Source organism: Blennius ocellaris (genome assembly GCF_963422515.1).
Source record: "Blennius ocellaris genome assembly, chromosome: 3".
Taxonomy (NCBI): Eukaryota; Metazoa; Chordata; class Actinopteri; order Blenniiformes; family Blenniidae; genus Blennius; species Blennius ocellaris.
The window spans coordinates 7,964,496-7,984,067 of record NC_137652.1 but is presented as its reverse complement, the minus strand read 5'-3'; the positions used below and the strand labels follow the sequence as shown (position 1 = coordinate 7,984,067).

General features: G+C 41.8%; 1 protein-coding gene across 1 annotated transcript in view; it reads left to right on the top strand.

The window, feature by feature from the left end:
- Window positions 1–786: 786 nt before the first annotated feature.
- Window positions 787–19,572, top strand: part of hhip (hedgehog interacting protein) — a 30,251-nt gene continuing 11,465 nt past the window's right edge. The window contains exons 1-8 of the mRNA XM_080520775.1: window positions 787–1,083; window positions 4,807–4,999; window positions 9,565–9,709; window positions 11,384–11,585; window positions 16,779–16,930; window positions 18,233–18,406; window positions 18,532–18,675; window positions 18,952–19,070. Coding sequence (XP_080376901.1) covers window positions 817–1,083; window positions 4,807–4,999; window positions 9,565–9,709; window positions 11,384–11,585; window positions 16,779–16,930; window positions 18,233–18,406; window positions 18,532–18,675; window positions 18,952–19,070 — 1,396 coding nt within the window. The 5' untranslated portion in view covers window positions 787–816. The remainder of the gene's footprint in view (window positions 1,084–4,806; window positions 5,000–9,564; window positions 9,710–11,383; window positions 11,586–16,778; window positions 16,931–18,232; window positions 18,407–18,531; window positions 18,676–18,951; window positions 19,071–19,572) is intronic.

Sequence of the window (19,572 nt, the reverse complement as noted above, 5' to 3'; positions counted from 1 at the left end):
ATACCCCACCTCCCCCCGTATTATCACAACATGGCTTTAAATGATGTTTACATCCAGAGTGTAAGACGGCAGAGGCTCTTGGCAGGCTGCGTGATGGTGAATGATAGTCATTTCATTCGTGTTTTCGGCTGAGTGAGCAGTCCGTCCAGCCTCCGCGCGCGTGCACCGCTCTGCCAGGTGAACGTCTACCTTCGTCGTTTGGACGCGACCGCGGCCACGGGCGCGCTCACGCGGAGTCGCTACGTCACGGTGCTCGCTCCTCTTCTCGCGCGCTGGTTAAAAAGAAGGAGGAAAGAGGACGGGAAAACATGTGAGCGCTCACAGGACTTTTAGTGAGACACAACTTTTATTTTACTATATATTTTTTTAATTTTTTAAGTAAGCCGTGCCTGTACACACAGCCGCGCAGAGCACCACAAAGGAATTACATCAGAAAGGAACGACACGGCTCTTTTTCCACTTTACTGGCTTTTGATTTTTGGGACTTTTTTCTGTTCATCAGGATATTTTGTGTTTGTATTTTGATATTTCTATATTTGTACCATATAACCAGCGGAAACATTAATTTATTTTTAAACACCTGTCTCCATTGCAGTGAACCAAGAAAGATATTTGTATTATCAACCGGTTTCTGCTGCTTGGAGAAATATAAGCTATATATTTATACTTATAGCCTCCAGCACTGCCGGTTAACATTTCTCTTTTGATAAAGGGACATATATATTGTGTTTTTTCCCCCTTCTTTTTATTGTGTTTTTTTTTCTCTTTTTAAAATAGTATTATTATTTGATTATCATTTTTTAATTTTTTTAAACTATGAAGCATTTGCAATTTGTGCTGGTCCTGGCCATCGCGGTCAACATGTGGGAATGTGGGGACGCAAAGTTCGGCGAGAGGGGAGAAATCAGCCCCCGGAGGAGAAGATGTTACGACGGCAGCTCGCCCAAGCGGCTGAAGAAGAGGGAGAGAAAAGTGCTGCTTGACGGCAGCAGCGGGGACGTTTGCCACAGGTTGTATCCCCGAATGTCCTGCTGTCCCACCAGGAGGGCCGCCTTCCAGATCCTGCACCGCAGGGATGCCAGGGTAGGTTTAAAGTCCGCTCAACACCTTGTGTTCTCTTCTAATTGAGGGACTGGATTTTCTTTCTTTCTTTCTTTTTTTTTTTTTTTTTACTGCTGAGGCGCCTCCGGAGATGTATTTACAGCCCTGGAGTATTGTCATTCGTCTCGTTATAGCCGACAGCTGAAGTTGTCCCGGGGCTGTGCTGCCTTTCAGTCCCAATAAGATAATAAAAAAAAAAAAAATAAAAAAAATTTGAAAGCATAATTTCTGTACTTTTACACCGGCACTGAGAAGTTAGATGATCTTTTCCTTTACTTGTCAACAAAATCATTTACAGTTCGCTCCATTTCTAGTTTGCTGCCTTTATTTATTTATTTATTTATTATACATTTGCTGTTGGATAGTATTTCCACTCTGATTCCGGTCGTTTATGGTCTTTGCCTGTGTTTGCGCTGGCTTACTTTGTCCTGGAAATGAATGAACTTCTCGGTTCGTGTGGATAGATTAACATTTTTTTGTTTACTTGGTGGCTTGCTTTGCACAATCTGCTGCGGGTCTAATTCAGCATGTCCGATGCGCTTCGGCGTTACCATGGCAATCCCCCGCAGATTTACGTTACTTCTCGCCACAGTCCGCTCCAGCTGTCAGTTGACGCGTTTACCAGTAAAAGGTAGCGTCTCTCTCTCTCTCTCTCTCTCTTTCTCCCTCTCTTTTTTTTCCACCCCCTTGAGCAACCTCCTTCGTTCTTGTTTAATATTTTGTTGTGTTTTTAAGGTGGTTGTACGACATCGGTTTGTCAGGCGTGTTTAACGTGTAGGTACAAGTTTCACTACATGTCCGCGCAGCAGTGAAAGTAGTGCGGTTCCGACCAGGGCACACAGAAAATAAATAAATAAATAAAATAAAATAAAATAAAATAAATAAATAAATACGATGAAACACCACGAAACGCACAGCTCGGTCCTTTAAATGGACGAGTAGGGAGGGGGGGGCGAATGTGTGCGCCAAACTTGTAGCGGATTCCGTTGGATCCATTCTCATGTAAACCACTCCTCGAATCATTCAGTGGCTGGGTGGTATCCCACTTTGTGTTACGACAAAAAGCCATATTGCATCATTTAATTTGCTCAAGTCATGCAAATAAGAAGGGGTGGGGTGGGGTAGGGGGGGGAGCTGAAAAGGACGAACTCGACTTCTCCTCCTCCCCACTACACTGCCCACACACGGAGCCCTTTCTGATTATGGCAAAAGAATAACAACAACACCATTGTGTTTGTTGGTTTCACTAATGGGAGAAGCTGGAGAACATCACTCTCCCCCAGTCATCAGCCCCTGTCCAAGTGTTAATGCCTTTGAGAGGGTGTGTGTGCCCTTCACTATATCCCCCTGCCAACAAACTTACACCTATTCCCTGGAGGACGAGTGTTTTGTCTTGCCTGACCCAGTCCTTTGCTCCCTTCTCCCTCGGTTTATGTGACCATGTGCAGGTTGTTGCACATTTGTTTTGCGGCTGAATGACAAATTATTTGTTTTTTTTATTTTTCATAGTGTGACATCAAGAGTCACTAGCTTTGTTCCTGAAATCGTGCAGTCTCAGACCACTATGCAGATACAATCACAGAAGGAAGGAATCCTGAAACAGCTGTTTTCCCACATGAAGCGGAGAATTGCAGGTTGCAAAGCCAGTTTTCTGAATCTTAATACAAACACATGAAATTCCAAGAGAATACATTACTGACAGTTTGGACTTGTTTTTTTTTCTTATGCCATCATAGTCCCATGTTTCTGATTGTGGCTCTGTTGTTGACCTCAAGTAAAAGTGCAACAACAGCTGAGCCTCACAGCTATTTTCTCCTCGCTTTTGAGGAACATACTTGCTGATATTCAGCAAAAGGCAACAAACAAAGGTCCACTTGTTCTGGTTTGGATGATGGCAACATTGGAGCCCATCCCAGCAACATATGGACTCAGGGCATGGCTGAGAGCACACAAATGCTACTCTCTGTGGACGTTGTGCCAGCCCATGGCACACAGAATCAATGGGCAATTTAGAGCAGGAGGGCAGGCATGCCCTCAACACTACATGGCACACATACCGGGTCAGAGCCAGCTCGGAGCTCCCTTTCTGAGTAAAACACAAACAGTTGGGGGGGAAAAAAAATATGTAGAATGTTATTCAAAGAGTTTTTTCAAATGTAAAAAAAAAAAAGGTAATAAAGTGGATTTTATAATCTAGCGAATGTAAGATTCGTCTATTCTGTTTGATGTGATGAGAAATTTCCTCTGTTGATGTCAGTATGTTATTCAGGTGGACTTTCAGGGTTTTTGTTTCCCAGACGTTCAGCCACCTGTCGGGTCTGCCCAGTTCTTTACAGCCTCGAAACAGAAAAGCTTTCTCTCAGTTGCACTTTTGCTGCGAACAGAGTCAAGTGTAAGGTGTCCATATGTTAGCCTTGGGTCCCCGGGTCTAATTGACTTCGACAGACTGCTAATTTGTTGATACCAAAGTGGGAATGATGTGTCTGTCTATCTCTCAGTTGGTGTTTACACATGGACCTCACACAGAGCAAAGCACTACCAGCCTGCCTGGCTGCCTGGCTGCCCAAGCGGCACTGCTCTTGACCTAAAACAGATTACATTGTGTTTTATTATAGCTAATTTGTTATGTAAATAATCCCGCTAATTTCTTTTGGATTAACTCTATGTGTACTTTCGCGTAATGACCCCAAGTCAGGCTTTGAGGCTCTTTTTTTTGGGGGGGGGACTCCATTCATTTCATGGTCTGTGATCTGTCAGATGTGGGAATTGTAATTTGACTTTAACTCTTTGTGACCTACGGTAAGTAGGCAGAGAATGAGAAGATTACTTTGTTTATTTCTCCAAACAGATATGAGCTCCAACCACAGTGCGAAGACCATTTTGTTATGAGGAAGAAAATGTGTTTCGTGATTACACAGAGAACAAAAATATCAACATATGTCTCCAACAAAAACGATTTTAGATGTGTATTATAATGCTGTTTTTATATATTGCATTTGAAAACCCATAAATAAAAACGTACAATAAGAAAATGAAAGAAGAAGGGCAATGTCTCAATTGAAAATATGTAGTCATATAGTAGTGAGTCAATAACAATTTGGGGTACTGTTTGTGAACAAACTTTCTCTTACAATTTCATTTGTTAGCTGACAAAGGGAAGTTGCAGTTTGAATGCACTGTTAAACATAATATTAACTGCAATATCAATTTGCCAAACTACATTCTAATCCTGCGAAATCCATAAGATTGCAGTTGAATTTGCACTCAATCTGGGGCAACAAAAAAAACAACAGGATTTTGACATTTACATGTGAAGTGTGATATCTCGGGTTTGTAACCTGCATATAATTGTGCTGTGCTATTTATCTACGGACACTCTGGTCAACATTGAAGTATTTCAAGTTTTAACGCATTTCATACATATGTGAGTTAAGTTTGCTAAATAAATAACATCCCTTCTTTGATTGGTAATCGCAACTCATGTATATGGTTTGGAAATGTTGAACTTTGTCCTTATGTAGTTGTAGAAACAACCTAAAAAAAAACAACAACATTGTGGGATGTGAAATGTGTAATCATTCACAGTGTAATCTTAATATTACCTAAAGTACACGGTGGCTTGCTCGTGAAATGTAAAGTAAGAGGTAAAAATCAACCGGCCATCATTTTAATCAGCCATTGGTCCTTGTTGCGTGTGGTCTCCAGATTTTCTCCACGAACAACACAGAATGTGGACGTATCCTGGAGGAGATCAAGTGTGCACGCTGCTCCCCCAATGCCCAGGTGTTGTTCCACTCCTTGGACATGGACAAGATGCCACACAGGGAGCCAGACCTGCCGCGGCTCTGCCAGGACTTCTGCCGCGAGTTCTACTACACCTGCCGGGGGCACATACCAGGTAATTACACACATAATGATGGCCATGAATGCAAGCTTAATCATCGCCTCTGTGGTTACATGGCGGTACGTAAGCAAACATACACACTGAAGGGAGAAAGTGAAAGAAAGTGCAGCGTTGGAAATGTTAGATTGCGATTGTCTGAAATTGAGAACGAGCCTCACTTCTCATTTCGACTCGTGCTGCATTTGTCGGCCTGGCAGATTGTTGGATTTAGGCGAGACGTGGTGCGTCAGTAGTCTGGTTTGTGAATATTTATTTGTCCAGCTTTTACCTCATCTGACCTCACCTCCACTTGTTGCTGAGCTTGTCTTCCCGCTTCCTCGCCGACTCACGTCTTACGTCTCAGTTGCATTTTAATGCGTGAGTAAAATTACACGCAGTCCTTTTTATATACACATACCGAGATCTGATTAAGGTACAAACTAATGAAACACAGTGGATTCAGCAATGAGCAGAGTGATATTGGTACTGAGGAACGGAACGCTTGTCCCTCTTCTCGCTGATAGTTTATTTGAGACTGTGCAAGTTTATTGTGTCAACACAAGGTTGCAATAATTTTCCTTGATCGTGGTAACAACACATGGATTTGAAACATTTCCTGACATATGAAGGAAAATAACAGATTTGCACAGGTGGGTTTAAAATGCTTTTCTCACTGGCACGAACAAAATCCTGCCCCTCTGACAAGTGTACCAGAAAATCTGACTGACTGCAGCAAAGTGAAGTGTTTTATGACCAATTCCTGGATGCTGCTTGCTGGACTCAACCATGGGGGTTGATTCTGCACTTTAGATGCATATGCACACAAGATGTGGTCGAGACATGACTGCTGTGTGCTTTGCTAGCCTCAGACATAAACTGTCACTTACAAACCTGCGCCTCGTGTCCTGCCAATACAATGCTTTAATTCAATAGTGAGTTCTCTTGACACAGTTGGCGCGCTACTGTTAATCCTCATTATAAGTTGTGTTTAAGATGGACTTTTCCAGCGTCCTTGCAATAAACTCATGATACAGTTTCTCTTTTAATGTTTAACATCACAACTACCTGTGCCTTCATAGTGCACACCGAACATGATCAAACACCTTTGACTGTCTTTTCTCCACCAGCCAAGTCGACTATCCAATCTCTGCCGCCGCAAACTGATTAGATCTGCAGAGATTTGAAAGCAGAGAACAGTTTCAAACACATTTGTCTATAACCCACCCACATGGTGGCTGTCCCTGCTCAAGTCAAATATCAAAGACATGCATTCCATCAGAGTGCATCCTCGCCTGCATCTAATGGCCTGCGTGTATCATGTGTAACACCTGATCTACAATTGAGATTACCGTGCTATGTGCCACAGAGCAGAGCATGAGGAAGGAAGGAGTTGTCCTGTCTGAAGTTGCATTACTCGCGCATGAACCGACAGACAAATGAGTCTCGAGGATCAAACCAAAAAAAAATCTCTCTAGAAATCCAGAGGAGAAACCCCATCCAACACCCCAACACACACACACACACACGCACACACACACACACGCTCCCGTCCGCTGCTGTGCTCCCTCCCTGCTCACCCCCCCTTCAGCCCCCCACAGATCAGCATATGTGGTGACGAATGACACATTTATTTTTCTACAAAGGTTGTGTGTATGTAAAACTGCTGAAGTGCATCAAGATGTCAAGTACTTTGGGTGGGCCACCCAGGTTGCCTTGGAAGATAACCAGATGGAAGTATAACTTTAGCGCTGGGGAGCCAGGAATATGGACAGAGTTCTGTCTCTTGCTCTCTGTTTCTCCTTTTCACTCCCTCGCTCTCCACTTCTTTGCTCTGTCTCTTTGTTTTGCAGACTGCTCTTCTCCTATCACTCTTTCTCTAATAGTATAGCAAACTTTCATAGCTTATGAAGTGGATATGTCTTTGAGTTACCTTAACGCGCAGACTAGTAATGACAAAGTTATAACTTCGTCCTATGACCAAACATTTCTTGTAGAGGTCAAAGCAAGCATATGCATTGTTTGGTTTTATTTACAAGATTGTTATAACCCAAATGCACACGTTTTTTGAAAGAGTGTGTTTTGAGTAGAAGAAGCTGGAGAGCGGGGTATCTATGTCAGCAGCACAGCCATTAGCAATCAGCTTTTTTTTTTTTTTTGCTTTGACTTGTTGTGTTGCCATTCATAAATATTTGAAATTGTGTCAAAGAACAGTACAATTTGAGTCAGCAATAGTAAATGCAACCACAATAACATGCAGAAATTATCTTAATTTTCTGACTTTTGCTAATTCAAACCGACTGACAAAAAGCTTAAATTGAAACAGTAGCCTTTACAGCATCCATAACTGTCGTCCTGCTCTCATGAAACTTTCTACCGGCCCTTGATTAGGACGTGTACTTGGCCCCCTTTTCTCCATAAAGATATTTACTACCTCGACTCTCACTTCTGCCTTGGGGCCTCCCACCTTCTCTATACTCCTCTCATATCTTCCTTCACTCATCCCCCCACCCTGCACCCGAGGTCCCCAACCAGCATGGTTAAGATAACTGCAGACACCAGAGTGTGGGTGGTATAGCCAGAGTTGTGTATGTGTGTGTGTGTGTGTGTGTGTGTGTGTGTGTGTGTGTGTGTGTGTGTGTGTGTGTGTGTGTGTGTGTGTGTGTGTGTGTGTGTGTGTGTGTGTGTGTGTGTGTGTGTGTGTGTGTGTGTGTGTGTGTGTGTGTGTTTGATCTCCATGTTGTGTTTAGATGTTTGAGGGGATATCCTATCACCTCCAGTATGTGGTGCGGTCAGCCCTTGTGGTGTGTGGCAGGAGACGGAGATGAAAGGAAGGACAGGGAGAGTCCTGTTTGTATTTTTATCACTGGTGTATTTGCTCTCCTCTGTCCTCTGAGGGATTGACCAAAGGAAACAATATTGTCAAGATTGTTTTTAGGTCGCGAAGGGCCTGTGAGACCTACTGCACACTTTGCTTTTTTCTGACAATAATGTTGTGACTGCTCTGGCTGGAGGCGGAGCTGTGTCTGACTTGCTTTGTTTACACAGATCAGCTTTTGCTCTGGAAATGAAGTGTTTTAGGAAAACGAGCAGGTCAAAGGAAAACAGTATCTGATCTGTTGTCAGTTCTACCTTGAATCTGTGCGCTACGTTGGGAGTTTTAACATTTTCAGCATTTGGGAACATCATGTCCTTGTGTTACAATGCAAGTATCTCTCACCCCAAAAACATTTTTGTTTATTTGGAATTTCATGCCATATTGAACAGGCTGACTATTTCATTCCACATGCTGTGCCCATGTGCAGTGCAGTAATGCAAAACAGCCAGACCTGTTTGTTGGATAAAACAAGTGCTCGGCTTACTTTTTTAATGAAAGAACATTGAAGGATATCTAATAATTACCTAGTAATACACCAGTTAGGACCATAAACACTGTTTTGTTTAGCAGTAGCAATCAAAGTTCTTAACGCCTGTGGTACAAGTCCCATGTGGAACGACGATTAGACTGATGACTGTTTGATAAATGTGTTTTCTGGCTTGAGACTGAGAGTTGATGATGGTGTGGGACAGGATAATGTTATAATGTAGAGTTTCTCTCACTATGTCAATTGTTCCCTGGCAAGGAAGCTAATAACTAGTATTGCTGTCTCGGCTATATATACTTTTGATCAGCGGTTGCCCAGTTTAATAATCAGAGCAAGGTGACTTGAATCATTCATAGACAAAGCTCATATTGGGGCCACGGTTTGTGCAGAGGTTTCTTTCTCAAACCAGTGAAACTACTCCGATAAGTAGTTTTTGGCGACAAAGAGAAGGAATTACAGCTCTAAAAATGACTGTGCCATGCAGTCTTCGGCTACATTTTAAAAGTATTTTCATCCATCTCGAAGTGAATGTCCTTACATTACTTCAAAGTGGCAGAGATCAAACATTGAGCAACATTTGATATGTTTCAATCAAGCAGTTATGTGATGAGCATATCCACAAATAACAATATATGGAAAGTCATCTCTGGCTTCTTTGTAGGTTAACAACATTCCTAAAGAAGGCAACCTTGTCATTTTTCCAATATACAGTATGTCCATTAATTCAAATGATGAACGTCGTTTTGAGCATGAGAAAAAAGTGCTTTAAGTGAGAAAGCAGTTTATTTTTTTCTTTCTGCTGTCTGAAAGAGACCAAGTTCACTGTAAGGCCCGGTCTAATCTGTGATTCATTTGATTTGGCCCAGTTTCTCTTCACTTGTTCATTTCATCCTGGTCTAGCCAGGATTTGGTTTGGCTCGTCAGTCAAGTGTGACTCCACAACACGAAAGCACATGTCATCATTTCGCATCATTTCCCTCCTTTTGTGCATCTTCTTACCTTTTCTTCATCTCATCTTCATACTTATGTCTGCATATTTGCTCCAGCCACAATACATTAAAGATCTGTGCATTCAAAACAATATGTACCATAGAAAAATGTTTGGAGAATAATATTCATTGGCTCTTTGTAGCTGAGCCAGCTACACGAGTCAGGTGTGTAACGATTGCAGTGTAAGACTATGAGCCTTTGTTTGTGTCTGTCTGTTGTGTTTGCTAGAACTATTCCAAGCCGATGTGGATGAGTTCTGCCAGTACTATGGGAGAAGGGATGCCAGTTTATGCTTTCCAGATTTTCAACGAAAGCATCCACAAGGGCAAGACTCCAACTACTTGGGAGATGAGAAAATAGAAGATATCAGCAGGTTTGTGGTCTGACTTTTACCATGTTTTTTATCCACTTTAAGTGCCGAGTTACACTATGGAAGATTACTTTTGACTACTTCAGTGTATAAGTTCGAGACGTTAAGCCGTGTGTTTTACGTTATTGTGAAAATGGGTATGACCTTTGTAACATGTTCTGCATTCACTGGCCCATTTTGACATGGTCCATACTTTCAGACAGAAATGCAATGCAATTTCGTCTCTAATCCTAAACTTTGTCCAGACTGCTTTTGCTCAGCTTTGCTAACATAATGAAAATGCTTATCCTGCGTCATTCTGTTTGCCTCCCTCACTGCAAAGGTCTGTACATCACAGAGGGCTTTGCCCTTTTGTCCATGGGGGGATGCCTTTCATCTCGGTTTCCCCCCGAGGCAAGAAGGCCAGGAAGCATGTGCACCTGAGTCGCAGCAACCAACATTCAGTCAAATAACTTCCGACAGTTAAAGGGTCAGGGGCTCGTTTGTTGCTTTTGCTCCAAGAGGGCTAATAAATGACAGTGAGCGGAGCCGTCTGAGTAAAAAGTGACAAAATAAGTCAAAGATAATATCTGAGATTATGAGTTTTATTTTGTAGAAATGCAGGCACAGAGCTCAAATACTCATATGGTCCTCATGGAACACACAGAGAGTCTGGTTGTGTATTGTTTTGACATTTTCATGGCTGGTGGTATGTGTGGTTTACCCTGAAAACACTGAAAGTGGGGCACGGCCAGAGAGTACAATGCATTCAGTTTTGGATTGTTATCGTTGATATAATTGTAACCAAATACATCTACTTTTCTTATCATTCATAGTGAAGAGTTATGTCTATTCGTGGAAAAGCCACAGGGCCCTCTTCATCTAATCTTTGTTTTATACCAACAAAGATTAGATGTGCTGCCTATAACGCTCCAGAACATTCACATCACCCAACAGTAATGTAGTGATGAACTGCCCTTTTAAATGATGGAACAATAGGCAAGAGGAACTTGTGGGGACAGCTGGTTCTGATTGGAGAAAGAACAGAGACATTTATGCTGTCTAACAATACTTTTCAACGGAATATAATATGCCTGTTCATTGCATAGGAACAGTGATGTTTGTAGAATTCCTTGTCATCACCAGTAAGGTCAATGTAGACATAAATCCAAATATAGAGGGATTTGTTTATTTGCATGTTCCACATGGTTAAATTCAGAGAACCAGTGTGCAGAGTTATGCACTTGATTTTGAGACTGCAAATTCAATACATTTTGCCTGGTTCCCTCAGCTATAGCTGAAGACAATATAAACATGAGCAAATAAACAACCAGAATATCTTTTACACATTAAATCAACCATCCATAAAAAAAAAATCATCCAATGCTTTACTGAGTATCAGCAAAATGCAGATTTTAAAATGTAAAATCTACATGTGGAGTCATCGTTGAAGTTCCAGTGGGCCTATTCAGGGAAAGTCCGTGTTCATATTGAAAACAGTTCAATACAATTTTAGAGAAGGCTTTAGATACGTCTGCCAAAAAGTCTCATTCCCCAATGTGTTTGTTGTAGTACTCTTTGTTTTCTATAGATGCTACATTCATTTACAGTTGTCATTCCACATTCATGACTGGATTACTTGTAACAAACGTCATCATCTGAGGATTTGCCTTTCTTTTTTTTTTTTTTGTTTCCCAGGAAACACAAACACAACTGCTATTGTGCCCAGGAGGTGTTGAGTGGTCTGAGGCAGCCGGTGGCTGTGGTGCACTGTGATGATGGTTCCCAGCGGCTCTTTGTCCTGGAGAGGGAAGGAATTGTCAGGGTACTCAACCATGACCTCGAGCTCATCAAAGAGCCCTTCTTGGACATCCACAAGCTGGTGCAGAGCGGCCTCAAGGTAGGAGGGAGTCTCTCTTAATATTGTCAATAAAGAAATTGCTGGGTGAAAATGAAGATGGAAATATGGTAGTAATTTGAGGAATGGTGTAAACAAGAAAGAGTCAGGGAAATGAACTTGGCTGATGGTATGAAATAGTGCTTCGTTCATTTCTAGTTCTTGTACAAAATGTGGTGGCGCCTCAACTAAATTATTTACAACAGAAATGTTTGCACCTATGTAAACGTGTGAAAAATCCTCGGCCAAGATAAATCCCAGTGAAAGTAGTGCCTGCTCACTATTAGTATTCAATTATATAATTAGACTAAACAAGCAGTCATTCATCAAATGTTATTGTGCATTACACTATTATCTAATATTTAACTGTACATACTGCACAAGTTGTGCAAGCTGCTAATTTTCAGCTAATTCTCCCAAGAAAGGTTAATGGCTTTCTTAATCTTTCCCATATTGTTCGTAGACGAGTCCTAATATTACAGCTACTTAACCTAACACTTTAGATAATGACTTACACAATTCCCTGTAATACCTGATGATACCACATGTGAAAATGGGAATAACTACTTTTTATTGAATTTCTATTTCTGTACTCCTTTTCTCTCTCTTTACCTATCAGGGTTTTGATTCATGGTGTGTTGACTTAAAAAGATGTCAATGCCTCTGTTCACAACAGGGTTTAACGCTCATTGTTGGTGTTTCTGCATGACCTCCTACTGATACGTAATTCTGTTTGCCAGGAGAGGCAAAGATAAGATATTTGGATGTCAGAGGGCAAGTATACATGTGTTTTACTTCTGTTTGACTCCATGCGCTCTCAGAACATAATAATCACAGGCAGAGCATTAGAAAAGTTATATATGTGTTTTAATATGTGCCACCTCTCAAAATGTATTATCTAGGAATATGTAGAAATAATGTTCAGGGAATAATTTTCCATATTTGTCAGTGAATGTCACATTTAGATTTTTTTTTTTTTTTTTTTTTTGCAGAAAGTGCTTAGATTGCAAACAGAGATGGGATAGCTGGCATGTTTTAAGACATACTCCCAGACAGGATGTTTATCTATCATGCATGCCTCTTGCATTTCCACTGACAACCCCTTTGCTTACGAGGAGTTAAACGGAGCACAGCATTTGAATATGCAACTAGCCTCTGCGGGATTGCTCTCCCTGCACTCCTCAGCTCTCCGAATCATAATTCAATCCAAACTGGTTGTGGATAAAGTGACTGTTATGGCAATTCGATGTGGCTCAAGCCCCTGCAGGCCCCAGGAGTCCTATTCTGTGAAGTTGGCTGCCGGAACGGGCTTCCAGCCACACGGGGCGGACGGCATCACGGGAGGGCTAAGGTGTTTACTGGCAGCATCAACAGGATGGAGCTGCCTTTATACAGAGAGAGGAACCCAGGCACCCAGGGGACAGGGCAGATAACGGGTTTATCATCAGCCCCACGCACATGCTTTGATTGTAATGTTCTGTGTTTCCTCCTGTTCTTCACTCCCCCTCCTTGCTCGGATCCCCTTGGTGCTAATTAGGCCCAACTGCACAGAAACAATACCGTGATGTGGTGGTGTGCGTTCCTACCTGCGCTGTGGGTGTTCCACTGAAATTCAATCTTTACACTCCAGCACACCCCACACACCCTACCCACAGTACTATGTCATCACAGTGGTCATATCGGGTGAATGTGGCTTATGTTAACTGCTCTTATGCGAGTACAGCCGCGTTTGTCCAATTTAAAGAAAAAAATATTGAACTATAGCGAATATTAACATGATGGGGAATATTTTCTTTAACAACAACTTTTATCTTCTTATGTGCCACAGGGCACTGGTATGTTCCTCATCAATGGACAGATGGACTGTTTGGAGATGCAACCAAATACACAACATATTGATAGACGTGTACATTTTCACTGCAGACTGAGCTGCTTTGTAGTTTTTACCGTCTTTAATGCTTTAGCATCACCTTCATATAGCGACAACTTACTCTGTAGAGCTTCATACTCAAAAGTTGCATGTGTGACAATGACTGTTAGTTTATAAATTAATACATTCTACGAACATGAATTAGTATTTTAATTATGTGGAATTGAGTGTCGGTGGAGTAAAACAGGTAAAACAGAAATCAAGCCCAAGTTAGGTCTATTTAAACAGAATGTAAGTCCTGGAACTGGGTGCTGTGAAACCGTACTATGAAGAGGGCAGGTGGGAACATTTATTTCTATTAATTTATCACAGAGTTGTTGGATTGTATTTCACTCTTGGTCAGTGGGGGTTTTGTGCTTTGCTGTTTGATAGTCCAGTGATTTTACTATGAATAGGTGTTTCAGTGATGACTTCACTGTGTGATTCAGTTGCATGAGAAATCCAGCAGGAAGCGTTGGTGTTATCCCTGGATAAGAAAAGTGTGAACATACATAACTGCAGGTGGTTGTTTGGTGAAAAGCGCTGACGCTGTTTGGCTTCACTCAAACCATTTGGAATTTTCTTCTGATGCAGGAATTACCACAAGTCAGCAGTGGTGGGGGGGAAAAAAAACGCTTCGTTGTAACAAAGAAACCAATCAACATGCGTCACCAAGGCTCAAAGACAGCTGTCCCTACCCAATTGGAAATGATCTCCACTGTTTAGACAGGTTAAGCATCGCATGTAAGGTACCGTGAGATGTGAAACAACAACCGCTCCTCATCCCGGCACCTCACGTTCCCAGCTTTCTGTGGAATGATGCCAAGAGTTTGACAGAGCCAAAGCCAGAGCCCTAGAGAGCAGAATTGGAGGGAAGAGAAGGAATGCAGAGGCAGGTGTTTGTGAAAAATGAAGAGATAATACCTCGTGAGATATTCAGTCAGAACCCCCTGCCTGGTGCTGGAAGAATGATGGCAGTCATAAATAAGACAAAGATGTTCAGGGGGGAAAAATGTGTTTTAACTTGACATAGCTCAGTCATTTGTATAGTTTGATAAGGGTTTTGAGGGATGCAGGAATTTATATTAGCTTGCATTTTTGTCGTTTGCAAAAATGTTACACAATCAAGATGCTTCACGAAGCAAATAAGTTAACGTCACAACGTATTCTGTGCGGATGCAATCACCAAATACGGCATGTGACCTAACAACATGTTGAAGTGCACACATGGTAGTAGTTTTGGAAAAACACTGTGACAGAAGGCCAAGCAAAGCCTTTTACATCTCCAATCTCAGAGCTTTCACCGTTTACTTTAAAGCTGACACTGCAAAGCCTGCACTTTGTATATTCGTTAAATGAATGTGTCTGTACACTCTATTACTTTTTGTGCTGTGCCAAGAACATCTTACCTATTGCAGCTTTGGCAGTCATTTTAAAATGATCAATGCATGAGAGCCTGAGGTTGGCATCTTGTCTTCTTTTTAATCAAGCTATCTCTTTGGATTGGCTCCGCTGCAGTGTTTGTTTCTTATGGCTCCGCGGCCCAGCTCCTCTGTTAAGCTGGATGCCGAAGGAGCTAGTCATTAGCAAAGGAGCTAATATTTCAACTGATTTACCAGCTTGTGTCTTGGTGGTCCTGCTTTGGCCTTTATGGAATCCTGGTCTTTGACCCACTCCCCATAGTGAATTTATTTGAGGGATTGGTGGCCACTGCAGCTCCACATCCAACATATAGATCCAACATTTCAAAGTTCTCCTCCCAGGATGAAACTTTTTGACATTCTTGTAAAGGCCATTGTCTCTGCACCATCGAACATTCAGCTACGTAACGTGTGGCATCCACTCCAACATAACTCTGTTTTTATTTGACTTCAATGATCTGACATTTAGTAGTACTCGTAAATTTTTCAGAGGAAATTTGGCTTTTAGGTTTCGAGATTTATTTGTGAACTTTCACAACATTTCAGTTTATGTTGAATTGATAGACCCCCTGTGGCTTATCAAACAGGTCTCTGTTGTTGCTCGTTGGTACTTAGGATGCATTCCTTTGCAAATAGTCATCACTTTTGCATTTTGCATGTGACCTGTGTCACTGCTGTTTTGACTGGGCTGGGCCTAATGCCTTTATGATTTTTGTTTCGTGCTTGCTTGACGAAATTTGTGTTATTAATGGACAAAATCTGCAAAATGCCTGTTGTGTGAGTAAAATTTAAATGTCCCGTGGAGGAATGCACTCACACAGATTCAACTTTAAAACATTCTTCACACCTCAACCAAGAATTCTGTTCATTCTTTTGTCAAGAAGAAATAGAGAAGGAGCGTACAACATTAAAAAAAAAGGGCCGACCTGGCTTGCCTTGCCTGGGGAATGAAATGCTATAGCTGATTATTACAGCTAACTATGATGGGAGGACCACCAGGGTTGTGACAACTGATGTAGCTGCCTCCGGGGTGAGACAAAGGTTTACATATTACACAAGCAATTTAGATGTTTTCTAAACATGTTGCCAAGACAGTGGGAGTTGGCAGCCCCTTCCTTGTTTAGGTTTTCTTTTTTCCTCTTTTACTCTACTCTATCCCCCCTCAATGGTTTCCTCCTCCCATCCAGCCCCGGAGTTTTGCATGGATTTTGCGTAAATCAGGAAAGAGCGAGGGGACGGGGAGCAAAAAGCATGGAGTGAAGCACTCTGCACTTTTGTGCTCTCTATGAACTGTGAGTGAGCTAATAAATTCTTTCAGCCACTCAGCGCAGCATTCACGGATATCCCCCAAAGATTACACACACAAATCACTGCACAATGGAGGCCACCGGGAGGGTCCGGGCGTCACAGGGGCCCCCGACCCTGAGGACAAGCGCACATAACCAGGCTGCGGGGAAGGCTCTGTAAAGGCGGGGGGGGGGTTGTCGAAGAAGGTACAGCGCTACCCAGAGTCAAATGCTTTATAATGGTTAATAATGGTATATTCAAGAAGGTTGGTGAAGGTGTAAAGTGGAATGGAGGGCCGCATGAGAGAGAATGAGAGAATGCCAGTGGTGTGAAAGGGAATGTGATGGCCAAATAAAAAAGAGGATTAGAAAAGTTGAAGAATTAAAGGAGTTAGGGGTGAGCAGTGTCTGGGGGTTGCATGTTGGTGATGATGAAGATGACCAGGGGGGGGGCGGGGGTGGGGGTGGGGGGGGGGGGGGGGGGGGGGGGGGGGGGGATTCTAACCCCACACAGCCAAGCAGAAGCCAAGGAGGGACATAATTAACTCCTGGATCTTTTGTGTTTCTCTTCTGACTGCAGGGTGGAGATGAAAGGGGCCTGCTAAGCCTGGCATTCCACCCCAATTACAAGAAGAATGGCAAGCTCTACGTCTCCTACACCACCAACCAAGAGCGCTGGGCCATTGGACCACACGACCACATTCTCCGTGTGGTTGAATACACCGTTTCAAGGTAATGGGAGAAGTGTGTGCCAAATCTACCTTAACTATGGGTTGTTCAATGCTGTCTGAAAGGACACCAAATTCTTGGCTGCCTCACAGTCCAGACATGAGGGGTTTGGGATAAATTATGAACTGAATACGTTAACTATTAGGTATCTTCATTACATAGACAAATCAGCTCAGGCATTGTTGCAGTGATCTATTAACTGGTGACTGCTTTTAATCCACATTTTTTATTATTGATTTATTTTAGAATTCAATGTTTAGTGAGAAAAAAAACCCTCACTAATCACAGAATCTCAGCGCTGCTCTGTACTTGTGAATCCGCAACCTTGATTTTAACCAGAAAACATGGTGACAGAAGCTTCTTGGGCATATGGAGTAATTTTCTAGAGATGCAATGCAAAACAAAAACATGAATTTTTGTCTTATGGGGATTAGGAATGTAGGTCAAACCTCCAAGGAATCCAACTTTCAGTGAGAAGTGTTTTGCTGAATCTGTGCAACACTCCTTGGATGATAGCAGTGCTTTGCCTTTTCCCATGTGGATAACTCACGCTCTCTTCGCAATGACCTGTGATTAAAGAAACAGTCTTTTCTCACGAACGCGTTTAAGTGTTACATTTTAATATACATAATCACAGTTGTATGTTTGACTTAATGATTTAATCTTAATCATAGTTTTGGCATGCCGTCTCGGTGACTACTTCGAATCGTCTTTAATTTTAGGGCCCAATAGAAGTATGACAATTAAAGTACTTGATGGCAGTTTAAGAGATTTTTCTCGATCATTGACAAGCGGCTTTTTAAAAATTGCCCGACTACCCAAAATAACACATCATGACGTATTTGCTGCTGATGCTGTTGAAACAAAAATATCACCTCCATCTTAGAATTGTGTAATACTTTGAAGCCTGTGTTATATCTCCACCCACTGTCTTTCCCTGAATGAGAGAACACATTACATTTAGACTAAATGTCTCCAGACAACAAGTATTTAAAGTCATTTGATGTCGGATTTTTGGGGGGGTTGTATGTTATGTCAGCATTTCTTGTCGAGCTCAACAATTATTTCATGTAATGAGAGATGATGTGAAAGTGTAAAAGCATATCTTACTGCATCTGTCCAATGTTGTTTTTTTAAATGAATAAATCAAGGCCAAGACTTAAACTGTCACGTAGAAAGTGCAAATGTGTTTATATACGCCATGAAATGCTTATTTAAGACTGTATTATAGTGTACATGCTCTTTCATACCTACCAGTTGACCATTCAAATTCTTCCAGAGTGAACATGAAAATGTCTCCAACAGGAAAAACCCAAACCAAGTGGACACCAGGACTGTCCGTGTGCTTATGGAAGTGGCAGAGCTACACAGGAAACACCTCGGTGGTCAACTCCTGTTCAGTCCTGATGGACTGCTGCACATCGTTCTGGGAGATGGCATGATCACTCTGGATGACATGGAGGAAATGGATGGGCTGAGGTGAGATCGAAGGTCAAAAGGCCACTTCAGTAAAGTTTTGTCGTTTGCTGTCAAATAACCCAAGATTGAGGCCACCATAAAGGTTTTCTTTTTTCTTTCTTTCTTGTTTGTGTTTTTGAATGCAGTGATTTCACAGGGTCTGTTCTCAGGGTAGACGTGGACACAGACTGTTGTACGTCACCTTATTCTATACCACGGAACAATCCCTACTTCAACAGTACCAACCAGCCACCTGAAATCTTTGCCCATGGATTACATGACCCAGGCAGGTAAGTGAGATTGTGAGACCATTATGCTGAAGAAGATATATTCATTCTGACAGCTACACCATTGAAGTACTGGATTCTGTGTTTGAGTGAACGATTTACCATCATGCTACTCAAGAAGTATTTACACTAACATGTTCTGTGTAGGTATGGTTGATTTGGAAAATAGAGTTTGATTAAAAAAACAAACAAAAAAAACAAGGTGTATTTCCACTTTATGCATCATCAGTATTACTTGTACTTCTACGATATTCATTTTAAGCACTGTGTATTTTGTAGGTGTGCTGTGGATAGACTTCAGACCGACAATGGAAGTCTCCTAATCCTCTGTACCGATGCCAGTGGCAAAAATGCATCAGCTGGAAGAATACTGGAAATTAGTATGGGGAAGGATTATGGTGAGTTGCATAGAATATTCCAAAAAGGTCATTATTATTACCTTTGCTCATATTGGAAAGGAGGTCATTATTTACTTATCTGATGGTTAGATAACCATAACTCAATGCAACCTTTGCCTGAGATTATGTGATGGAGTTGCATCTTGAGAAAGAAATGAAAATATATAAATCCCCTGGATAACCTTTCATATTTATTCCTACAAAAGTCACATCTGGTTTTATGAAAGTCTCATTTTGTAAGAACAGTGTTTCGGGAACACATTCAGTAACACACTAGGTTGAGTGAAGAGACAATGAAGGTTAAATGTAAAAATGATTCGACCCAGAAATATTCCCTCATCGTGTAGTGAACATTTGCCAATAGAATGTGAGATTGTGTCCACAAGTTAGATTTAAAGATGTCAAAAACAATAAATGCGAGATGACGGTTTAGTAGTGTTGAGAACAGAGCTGAGGGAGTCTCGTCCTCCTCACATGAACAAAATAATCAACAACAGCAGTG